This window comes from Agelaius tricolor, unplaced genomic scaffold (assembly GCF_023055355.1).
Source record: "Agelaius tricolor isolate 1412-34295 unplaced genomic scaffold, bAgeTri1.0.p SCAF_1, whole genome shotgun sequence".
NCBI classification, from domain to species: domain Eukaryota; kingdom Metazoa; phylum Chordata; class Aves; order Passeriformes; family Icteridae; genus Agelaius; species Agelaius tricolor.
The window spans coordinates 105937018-105948917 of NW_027269261.1; the positions used below are offsets into that span (position 1 = coordinate 105937018).

The 11900-nt window shown below is 58.2% G+C and overlaps 1 protein-coding gene across 1 annotated transcript; it reads left to right on the plus strand.

Annotated features, from left to right (window-relative positions):
• The first annotated feature begins 4414 nt into the window (after positions 1 to 4414).
• PRDM13 (PR/SET domain 13) lies at positions 4415 to 11422 on the plus strand. The gene is made up of 4 exons (XM_071433736.1): positions 4415 to 4555; positions 6230 to 6361; positions 6459 to 6579; positions 9957 to 11422. The coding sequence occupies exons 1-4, from the start codon at positions 4415 to 4417 to the stop codon at positions 11420 to 11422; spliced, it is 1860 nt and encodes a 619-aa protein (XP_071289837.1).
• Positions 11423 to 11900: the final 478 nt, after the last annotated feature.

The following is an 11900-nucleotide window of genomic DNA, read 5'->3' on the forward strand; positions in this document are numbered from 1 at the left end:
CGCAGCCGCTCGGCCCCGCCGGTCGGCACCGGGCACCGGGCACCGGGCACCGAGCACCGGGCACCGGCAGCGCCCGGAGGGGCGGCAGCGGCTGCTGCGGGCGGCGTCACGGGGGAGGAATGGAAGTGAGGGGAAGGGAGAGAGGAGAGGAAATTGTGGTAGAGAGAAGGGGGTTTGAGAAAGAGCGGCTGAAGCTAGAGAAGGTGAGCGAGATCGAGGAAAAGGTACGTGGAAATAGCAGAAGAGAGAGAAGGGGAAAGGCAGGGAACAAGGGAAGGGAAGGGAAGGGAAGGGAAGGGAAGGGAAGGGAAGGGAAGGGAAGGGAAGGGAAGGGAAGGGAAGGGAAGGGAAGGGAAGGGAAGGGAAGGGAAGGGAAGGGAAGGGAAGGGAAGGGAAGGGCAAAGAGGAAGAAGAAGGGAAAAGGGGAGAAAGAGGGAAAAGGGGAGAAAGAGAAAGGAAGAAAAGGGGGAAAAGAGAAACAGAGAAAAGTGTAAAAATTTTATTTAAAAATAAAAGAAAGAAAAAGGGGAAAAAAGCGAAAATAAAAAGATGTTCAGACCATTTTGGTCTCTTCGGTTTAAAGAGGATTTCCGTGTTTCAGGGTCTCAGCAAGCCTCCTCCCTGCCCTCTGCCCCGTGCCTTGCATCCCTATCCACCTGCCGGAGTCTCGGGCCTGCTCAGGCAGGGCCGGGAGCCTCGGGCCGTCCCGTCTCGCAGCCCGGGGAAGGGCAGCCCTGTCGGGGCAAAGCCATTTGGGAAAAAGGTCACCCCGGGAGCCGCCGGCTGGGCCGCCCCGCCGGAGTATGGCCTGCTGAATGAACTTGCAGCATTTTGTTCCAGCCTCCGCTGCGATGCTCTGCGGCATAATGAGCCGGGCCCTGTATACAGGCATTCATGCTGGTCTGAATGTGGTGTTGAACCTTCTCTGTGCCGGAGCGGTTTGATGGTTTGAATGGAGCTCCCTGGTGGGACATTGCTCTCTGCAACTGTGCCTCTTTGGATGACTGTTGTTCCTTAACATTCATGCCTCATTATGGGGCAACCTGTTAAATCAGGGAGAACAGTGTGCCAAAGTGTTACTCAGGGGCACCGGCAGTTCAGCGGTGGGCATAAATAAGGGCCGCCAAGGAAAATAACTTTCATCGCATCTCTGGGCAAAAGTGATCTCTCTTTAATGGTGCCTCTAGTAGCCCGGTTTAAGTATATAAAGAGCGATAGTGGAATGTTTTGATTGAGTCTAAACATTGTCTTTGAATAAAGCTGAAACCATGTAATTAATGTGTCTTTTTAATAAGGGACAATACGGTCGTTCAAGCTATTTAATTTCATTTAATTTTCCATCCCATTTGCTCCAAAGGCTGCTTTTACTTTTAACACCCGGCCTTTCATGCTGCATCTTGCTCCAGTGGGCACATTAGATCGGTTTCACCCTTCCTTTTTAGGGAAGGAAAAATAAAAGAAAATGTGGTTCCTTTCCTCTTTTGTGGACAATTTATTTCACTTGGGGAACTTCAACTTTGAGCCACAGGACAGAATAAAAATTGGAGAACTGGTGTGAATGCTTCCAGAGCAAGGGCTTTTCTTTTCTGAGTGGATGGGAACCAGCCACAATCGGCTATATTAATAAATAACTTTCCTCACAGTCGGCCTTTACATGGTCCTATTGATAAAATTGTTCGCGTGTCGTTCACGCTTTTTGACTCATTAAGGCCTGGGAGGGAGCGGCTCCCGAGGCGGAGCAGTAGGGTACCTTGGTCGCCTTAAAGGCCCTCTCTCTACCTCTGCGGCTCGCGGAATTTCAAGCCGGTCTCATCCTCGAGTGGCCAGGCCAGAGGTTACAGGGACATGTTCATGGCTTAAATTTATTGCTCTCAACTTCTTGTTTATCCTTTTTCCCCCCATTCATACCGCTGATCAAAGGGGTCATCTTCAGTTCCCCACATCCTCTCCCCCCTCCTCTTGCCAGCCCTGCCGAAGTGCAAACGAACCCATCCCTGCTGCCGGGACGGTCCCTGGCGTTGCACCCCGGAGAGAAGCGATCGATGGTCACTGATGCTACAGGGGGAAGGTGCGGGGTGGGGCGGGCGCGACATTTATCCCTGGCGCTCACCAATACGGACCAGTACTGAAAATCCACTCGCAGCCTGCGCGGACTCGGTGCCGGCCAGCAGCCCCCGGAGCGGGCGGTGGCAGCGCCCCGTCCCGTCCTTGTCCCCGTCCCTTCCCGGTGCCGCCCGTCCGGGGCAGCTCCGCGCCCGCGGGCAGCGCCAAAGGCGGGACGGGCCGCCCCGAGCAGCCCTCGGGAGCCCAGAGCTCCGCCGCTCTGCAGCGGCGTTGACACTTCGGGGCTCGCCCCGGCCGTGGCAGCGGCCCCGGTGCCCCGGGAAGGCGGCGGCGGCGGCCCCGGGCGGGCTGGCAGCGCTGTGCCGCGGCGAGCGGGGCCAGCCGGGGCAAATATCATCGCAGCAGCCGCGGTGACCTGCCGGGCTGAGCTTTCAGTGCTCTCCGGCGCGGTGAAGGGCAGGGAGAGAGGAAAGAAGAATTCCGCGGCCGCCAGCTGGTGAGAGGTGCCGGTTCGGAATCGCTCTCGCTCCCCGTGCGCGTCCCTGTGGCCTTTGCTCTCACGGTGCCACTCGTGACGGCGGCGAACAAATCCACAGTAAAGCTCCCACGCACAACCGCATCGAAAGCGACGTGCCAAGGTTCATCTTGCAGAAAGCGGGTTACTTGAGAAGAGCCCGCTCAGTTACCTGGCATCTGTTGGCAGATGTACCTCTAAGCGTAGCTTTTTGGCTTCCCCTTGAAATTTATTAGGGCTGACTATTACAAAAACGCCACGGGGGGGAAAAAAAGGAAAAAATAAAAGAAAAAAGAAGAAGAAGAAAAAAAAGGGCTCCATCTCTGCCATTGTTTCCGAAAGCAGTGGATAAAATGTCATGTGCAACTTTGCAGCTTCTCCAAAGGAGAAAGGTTTAGAAATCTTTTTGGAGTGTTATGAGGCATGGAGCAGAGAAAACCCACCAGCAAGAATTAGATAGGAGTATAAAAGTGAAAGTGGAAGATTGAATTTGTTAGTGTCCCTCTTGGTCTGACAGGCACATCTGAACTGTTGTATGCACTTAAGGAAAAAAGTCGCACACTTTTCCTTGTCAGCTCCCGGAAAATTCCTGGGACATTTATCCAGCCTGAATCATAAGATGACTTAATCTTAGCACTTCATTTTATCTTAATTAAAATATTTATGCGAAGAGGAGGGACATAGGCACACGCTCTATTCAAATATCTTCGTTCTGACTCTATTTACAGTTGCTTTTTGCAGGTACTACCTCCTAAAGCGGTTTCAGTGCAAGAGATTTAGCTCGTGGGCAAGGAACTTGTGGATGCATTAAAGGAGGAATCCAGCTGCACATTGTTTGCTAGATATCTGTATTATCTTCTGGCCGTGCCTGCCTGTTTCCTGGTGGCTTTATGTCTCTATTTCTTCCTGTCTCTATTTCTTAATCGCTCGAACTACAGACACATCTTTCCCAGCGCTCGCAGGTGCAGCGGTTTGTGTTTTACAGGGGCTACGGCGGCTCATATTTTGTGCTATTCATCCTCCTTGAGGATCAAAGCTCTTCTGAAACAGATTACTGGCCTGAAACCAAACCACTGAAATGGTAATATGGTCGTTCTTAAAAAAAAGTGTAGGTATTTTCTGGTGTTTTCCCATCAAGTACCTGCCCAATTTCTGTATGGCACACGCCGGGAATCAATAGAAGTTAACAAGTCCTCAAAACATTCCCCATCTCTTTGTTTAATCTCCTTTACAATAAAGCCAAGGGAAGAGAATTAAAAATCTTTGAAGTATATTAAACCTCAAAAGGCTCAGCCAAGTAGACTTAAAATAGTCACTTATTTTCCAAAACTGGTTTGTCGAGGAACAATAAAAGGAAGTAAAATTTATGGAGAAATTATACAGTGGATTTGTCACTTAAAATATCGTAACTGTCTCGGGGACAATACCCCATGCTGAGGATTAATGGTCCCTCCAGACCTTTGATTCACCAGCGCCTTTTCTTTGCCCTTGACAAATTGGATTTTTAGGAATGGGAAGGTCGCCTGGCCCATTGTCTGCCAGCCATTCACTCCGCCTGATTATGCAGGAGGGTTAGGGAAAGGCTCCATGTGACCCTCTTGGATGGGACTCCGCAGCTGCTCGAGGAGCCAAACTCTCTCACCAAACTCTGCGCCCCAGAGCATCCCCCTGCCAAGGGGTACCCCTCCTGCTCCCGTTGAAAAGCCGGCGTCCTCACAGCGCCGCGTCACTCTGCGGGCGGAGATACGCCTGTGCTCATCCTCCCGCCGCCTGCCGCTGTCACTCCGGCCCCCTTAAGTAGTTGGGGTTCCCGAGCGCTCGCACCCGGCGGCAGCGATGCAAACCAGCAGGGCTCCGGCCATCAGCGTCAGCGCGGAGAGCTGCATCCCGGCTGGGCTGCGCCTGGGTCCCGTGCCGGGCACCTTCAAACTGGGCAAGTACCTGTCAGACCGCAAGGAGCCAGGACCCAAAAAAAAGGTATTTTCCTACGGTCGCTCCTGCACCGCTGGACTTTGATTATTCGTTGACTCGGGGGAAGCCGGCTTTGGGAGAAGAGGCTGCTCTTCCCCCGTCTCTCTTCGATCCTCCCTTCTTAGAGAGAGCCAGGAAAGCAAAGGGAAGCATTTCCAGAACGTCCTGAGATGTCTCCCCGTGGTTTTGCCAGGAGAGCCTGCCCGCTCGTGCCCTCTCCCCCTCCTCCCCAGCGCCGGGGCCCCCAGCCCTGCCGACCTCCGGGGCGAGGCCAGAGGACACGGGGGCTCTCCCGGAGGAGTGGGCGCTCCCCCGCCTTGGACAGAGACGTGCTGGAAGCGTCGCCTGAGCTCCGTGCCCGATGTCGGAGGGCCCTGGTCCCGCCACCCAGCCCCCGCCCCCCGGGGCTCCGCTCACTGGGGCATTGCCCCTTTCCCTGGAGGAGCCGGGACATGCCACGGCCGGCTCCTCGCTCCTGGAGCCCCGGCGAGGCGAGGGCACAAGGCTGTCACAGCCCCCGCGTTTGGCCCGGGAAGGAGCAGGGCAGAGGCAAATGCACCGATTTATTTCTGTGTTTGGCTCGGGTTCGTGCCCCCCAATCCCTCTTCCCGGCCGCGAGTCCTTTGGCTCGGGCCTGAAGGGAGTGTGGGGCGAGAGGACGGACCGGGGCTACCCCGGAGACGGCGCCGGGGTGCAGGTCGCAGGTGTCGGGGCAGCCCAGGGCAGCTCGACCTTCCCCCAGAGCCTCGGGGGCTCTCCTGCCCTGGAGCCGCAATCAACCCGCAGAGCCGGAGCGGCAGCGATGTCGGCCCCACGGCTGCCGGCTCCGGGGTCCGTCCGTGTCCGAGCGAAGCAGCGAGGAGGAGGCGGCCAAGGGCTCTCGCCCCGTCCATCAGGCTCTTCAGGGGGCTGCGGATGAGACCCCTCCTTTCGCCCCCCGGGCAGCCGCGGCTCACGCGTTCCGCTCGGATTTTTAATGCACTTTAATTGTTTTTAAACGCTCTGCCAGCCCACTCAAATTTATTTCTCATCTGGCTCCCTTGGTTTCTCGCTTTAGACTGCTTTGTTCCGATGACTTTTATTGCACGGTCATTCAGGGAATGGGCACTTCATTTTCTCTTTGTATGGGCAAGCAGATTATGAAGTATGGGGCTACAGGGACTTTGTAGCTAAGCAGAATCTTCCCCCCTTTCCCCCTCCCTATCTCCCGACAAGTCCTGCATGTCGCAATGGTTTTGCACGGACTTAGAGACAAAAAGAAAAAGAAAATTAAAATCGTACCTGGGTATTTAATATAGCTTTAAGCGAAATGTAACAGCTGCAACTGGACAAGGTGCGTTTGGATCAATGCTACCCAAGGGAAAGATCCCGTTTTCCCTCTCCGGGCCCGGGTTCTTCCATCCTTACGCTGCAGAGCTGCAACCCCCGCTAGGACAGGGCACCTGCGAGCTGGGGACCGTCCTACCCAAAGGTGGGTGAGGATGGAAGCGTTAAACAGGCGGCAAAAGGAGATGCTCTCGCCGCTGCTTTCAGCTGCGATGCTCAGCCCCCTGCCTAGTGTGGGGAAGCAGCTCGACGGGCCAGGCAGAGCGGGCAGGCAGGCCGGGGCACGGGTAAGCTTTTTGCTCTTTTTGTGTTTCGTCTCACGTGAAAATGACAGCAGTGCCGCCTGTTTTCCAGGTGCGGATGGTCAGAGGGGAATTAGTGGATGAAGCCGGGAGCTCGGCCCTGGAATGGATAGGGTTAATCCGAGCTGCCCGAAACTCCCAAGAGCAGACACTGGAGGCTGTTGCGGATCTGCCAGGAGGACAGGTACCCCGCTTGCGGCTCCGGGCTGGCATGGCGCCTCTCTCCGCCACCTGCCTGCCTCTCAAGCCTCCTGAAGAAGTTTCCTTTCTTCCCTCTCCAGATTTTCTACCGGGCGCTGCGAGATGTCCAGCCGGGAGAGGAGCTTACCGTCTGGTACTCCAACCCTCTGGCGCAGTGGTTTGACATCCCCGTCACGGCCACGCCAACGCACGACGAGAAAGGTACAGATGCGGGCACTCATTTCAGAGCAACCAAATTAAATGAAACAAAACAAACCCTCTTTAGCTGACACATTTGACGGGATCTCAAACTGCGGTAGGCAAACGTGGGCCCTCAGAAAAATAAATGCCAGTACAGCTGCCGTGAATTTAACCCACCACCCTTTAAACTAAGGCTCCATCTGCTTACATTTAAAGGGTGATCTATTAACTCGGTGGCGTATGGAAAGGCCCCCGTGCGTCGAGTTGTTCCGTCATCGGCCCGATTTAATGATTCTTTGATAGGCAAATGGGGTTTCTGTGAAACATCGCTATAGTTGGTATGCGAGACAGCAAATTGGCTCAGCTCAGCTTACCCGATGCTGTTTCTAAAAACATCGGGTTTACCTTCCGTTCTCAGAGTTTCAGAGACTCTTTTCAGGTTCTCTTGCGGGTAGATTCACATAGTAAAGCCAAAACTGGGCAGTACTGGGCAGTCCCTGTAAATTAGAATACATTAGGAAAAAGGTTAAGTCGGTGTCAAATCACCCTGAGATCAGGATATGCAAAGATGTTGGGAAGGGGAAGACACCCGTCTGGGACGGCTTGTTTCAATCCGCAAACCCATTCTTACTGGAGTTACACCGGTGTTAACAAAATGATAAGGTGGCAGCACATTCAAAAAAAGACCAGGGAAAAAGGACGGAACACTTCAGCGTTCACTTGTCGGGCTTCTCTGTCGGCGGCCACCCCCTTCGCTGGTGCCGGGTCCGGGCGCTCCCTGGGGCGTCGGTGGCGGCAGCTGCCTGTGGGCACTCCCCTCGGGCTGAGCCCGCTCCGCGGGAGATGAGGGAGCCCCAGGCGCTCCTGCTTGACGCAGAAGATCCTTCAGTGTCCTCGGGAAGGGAGCGAGTGCACGATCCGGGCAGGAGCTGCCCCCTCGCCCGTCGCGGCTGGCCGCTCCGCAAGGTGACCAGGGTCCGGCCCGAAGGGATGGCTGCGGGAAGGCCAGGCTCTGGCTATTATATCACACCGTGCAAGAGCCCAAATCCCTCCTTGTACGAAAACTACACCCAGGAAAGAAACTCTTGGTCACATTTCTGTCCCCGCCACGTCGAAGGGCAGTGAGGCCATGGATCTGCCAAGGGTCGCTCCCTCGAAAAGCCTGGCAAAGTTTCGGTGGCAAGGAGGACACGCGGCTGTGTTGCGCCCCACTCCTCTCCAGCAGCCCTTGCTGCGGATGGGTACCAGTGCTACTCGGGGGAAAAATGAAAGAGAGCTCAGGTCTGCAAGAGGCTCCCAGAGTGCGGCATCTTCCTCGCCCCGTCGAAGCGAGGCTGATTTGCAAAGTGAACCTACGGATCTGCTGTGTCTTCGGTCCCACAGTTTCCAGACTGATTAATACAGACTCAGCAAAGCATGCTGAAGTGCTCTTCTTCTAATGATCATATGCTGAAAAAAAAGCCGAAAAATCAAACTAAACTCTCAAACCCCCACCAATCGAAAAATGACAGTGGAAGAAATTCGGAGAATTTTTTTTTTTTTTCAAAAGCACAAAACGAAAAAACCTAACCAAATCAAAAATTTGGAATTCTTCTGTGTTTGACCCCTTTAATTTGGGTTACCGTGGTGAGAAAGAAGTGGTTTTTGGTGGGGAGGGTAGTTTTTTTTTTTTGTTTTGTTTTTTTTTGTTTTGTTTTTTTTTTTTTTTTTTTTTGTGTTTTGTTTGTTTGTTTTTTAATCTTTTCCCTGGAGCCGTTCTTGTTGAACGCTAGCTGAGCCGGGGAAGAGCCGAGCCGGCTCCGTGGCGGTCGGGAGCCAGTCCCGACCATCTTTTGCCGAGGAAACCAGGGCCGACCCGCGCCGCTCCGCTGAAGAGACTGAAGAGACCTGCATAGGCAAACGAAGATAGCGGAGGGGGGTCCGTGGGGTCCGTGGCCGTATTCCTTTCCATCCGTACCGCTCTTTTACCCCTTTTCCCGAGCACGGCAGTGGGTTGCCACCGTGGTTCCCCCTCCCATGGCCGCTGGCTCTCTGGGGCCCGGGCAGACACAGTCCCGTCTCTTCCCCTCCTCGACGGGGCGAAAAGGAGCTCCCAACGCCTTCACAATGCTGCAGATCCCGGGGCTGGCTCTCCACGGCTAGCGAGGAAAGGCTGCCCACGGCGGCGAGCACACACACAGCGAGATACACGCAACAGCGTGCGATGCTTCCACGCGAGTTGGCACACGAGCTTCCCGCGGAGAGCGAAGATTCCGTTTTCCATCCGCAGCGGATATCGACTGATCCCTGTCAAAAGCCGGTGACAGGGAGGCTGGTCACGGCCATCGCATCCACCCCGGCGACCCGCCCTCCCCGGGTGCCCCGACAGACGAGGGGCACGATGCAAGGTCTCACCCCTGTCCTCCCCCACGGGATTCCCTGAAACGTGAGGAGCTGCCCCCAGGCCTGGAGAGGGCTCTCATTTCCGTGCGGTGCTTGGGCTCACCTTAGGCGCATGAAACTGAGGGGCGAGGGTGAGCTGGGGACGGTCAGGGTGGGCAGGAGCCGAAAGGGAAATTCAAGGGCTTATCAGCATAGTATGGTGACTGGGAGAAACGAGAGAGAGAAAGATGGGACAGAAAACGAGAAGAAAAGAGGGGAAAGAATGAAGAGGGGAAGGAGAAAGGAAAGGGGAAAGTGGGGAAAGTGGGGAAAGTGGGGAAAGTGGGGAAAGTGGGGAAGGAAGGAAGGAAGGAAGGAAGGAAGGAAGGAAGGAAGGAAGGAAGGAAGGAAGGAAGGAAGGAAGGAAGGAAGGAAGGAAGGAAGGAAGGAAGGAAGGAAAAGATTGCTAGACAGACAGGTGGCCACAGAGGCGGCGTTTCACCGTCGGGGCTGGGGATGTTCCTCCTTGGGAGTTCCCTCCTGGCAAGCAAGGCCAGGAGGGGGAAAGCGGAGTCTGAGCCTCTGCGGTGTCGGGCAGCCACCACAGCCGCGGCCACCGAGGTCTGTTCCGCTTGAGAGAAGTCGAAATGGGACGGGGTACAAAGGGCATTGTCCTCTGAAAGGGAACGATTACATATGGCCCATACATATCGGATATTGTCTCGCCGCGTAATGAGGGGCTCACGATCATTAGATTGGCCTTTGTTCGGTGCAGCCGACTCCCTGACATACGCTACCTCCTCTGCAAACGCCAACAGATGGGCCCTCCGACAGACGACTCGCGGCAGCAGCTGCTACCCCCGGCCCTACGGCGCCCCGCTCGCGGGAGCTCAGCCCGGACCGGGCAGCGCCCGCACGGCTCCGCTCCGCGGCACAGCATGGCGGGGGCGGGACGAGGCAGAGGGAGCGCGGGGATGCGCGGGGAGGCGCGGGGATGCGCGGCCGCCGCTGACGGGTCCCTCCGCTTGCCTCCGCAGGGGAGGAGAGGTACATCTGCTGGTACTGCTGGAGGACCTTCAAATACCCCAACAGCCTCAAGGCCCACGTCCACTTCCACTGCGCTCTGAGCCACGGCCGGCCCTTCCTTCATCACGACCACGGCCGGCCCGCTGCCACCGCCTTCGGCCTGCCCCCCAAGGAGCTGCCGGCCGCCTCGCTGCGCGGCCACCCGCCGCCCGGCTGCGGCCCTCGGGAGGCCGTCAAGCGGGAGGCCGTCGTCCCCTCCCCGCCGCTCGCCAAGCCGGCGCTGCCCAAGCGGGCTGCGGGCAAGGAGGAGCAGGAGCGCGCCCTGGACATGAGCGTGGGGGCCGCCCGCGGGCCGGGGCCGCTGCTGGGGCCGGCGGGCGGCAACGGGCTGGCGCTGTGCCCCGGGGCGCGCTCGGCCTTCCGCCCCGCCGGCTCGCTGCGGGAAGAAGCGCGGGGCGCCGCCGCCCTCGGCTTCTCCAAACTGCTGGGGGGATTGAAGGCGGGACGCGCCGCCGCCGAGGCGCCGCCGAAGTGCGGAGCGCTGCCGGGTGAGGCCACCCCGCAGGCGGCGGCGGCGGGGCTGGCTTGCGGCGGCGGGCTGCGCGCCTTCCCGCTGCTGTCGCCGCTGGAGGAGGCCTCGGCCTTCCGGCAGGTGGAGCGGGGGCTGCCCGCGGCCGCGCTGCCGCCCGCCCGCTACCCACCGCTGCCCGGCGGGGCCCTGGAGCGCTTCGCGCTGCCGCCCTTCGAGGGGCTGAAGGCGTACGCGGGGGAGTGCGGGCTGCCGGTGATGCCGCTCACCGTCTACAACGGGGAGCTGCTCTACGGGGCCGCGCCCTACTACCCGCTGAAGCTGCACCTCGGCGGCCTCCTGAAGTACCCCGAGTCGGTGTCGTACTTCGCGGGGCCGGCGGCGGGTCTGCATGCCGCAGAGCTGGGCTCGCTGGCCAGCATCGACCGGGAGATCGCCATGCACACGCAGCAGCTCTCCGAGCTGGCGGCCGAGAAAGGCCGAGGGAGGCTGGAGGCGCTGCCGGCGGGGGCGGCCGGGCCGGCCGGAGGGAAGCCCAAGACCGGGCACCTGTGCCTGTACTGCGGGAAGCTGTACTCCCGCAAGTACGGGCTGAAGATCCACATGCGGACTCACACCGGCTACAAGCCGCTCAAGTGCAAGGTCTGTCTGCGGCCCTTCGGGGACCCCAGCAACCTCAACAAACACATCCGCCTGCACGCCGAGGGCAACACGCCCTACCGCTGCGAGTACTGCGGCAAGGTGCTGGTGCGACGCCGCGACCTGGAGCGGCACGTCAAATCCCGGCACCCGGGGCAGAGCCTCGGCAAGGCGGCCGAGGACAAGAGTGACTCTGGCTATGCGCAGCCCGAGCAGGAGCAAAAGACTGACAACGAGAGCGATGTGGATGTCTGCTTCACCGACGACCAGAGCGACCCGGAGAGCGGCAGCCGGCACCGCGAGCAGTGATGCGGGAGGCGGCCGTGGCGGGGCGGGGGTGAGGGGAGCGCTGCAGGCCCCCTCCCACTACGCTGGGCTCCCGGGGCGGTCCCAGGCAGGGCCGTGTCGCGGAGGAGCGCGGGCTGGCGGGCAGAGCCGCCGGCGGGGCGGGCAGGGGTGCGCGGGCGTCCCCGGCTTCCCTCCACGGCATCGCCCCCGGCGCTGCAGCTGCGGTGCCGGGACAGGGGCGGGAGGGCGAAACCCTGGCGGGCCCGGGATCCCGCTGGGCAGGCACCGCATCCCGGTAGGAGCCCGCATTTCAGTGGCCATATATTTTTATTGTATTTTTGTGTCGAGAAAATTGTGCCTTTTGGAAATGATTTTTTTTTCTATGCGCTCTCCCATCACTTGCTCCTGCGGTCTGAGCCGTGGGGCTCAGCAGCAGACCCGGGTCTACAAGCGCCTCTGGCACCTGTACACTTTATTTGACATCTCACCTGTGCTTGCT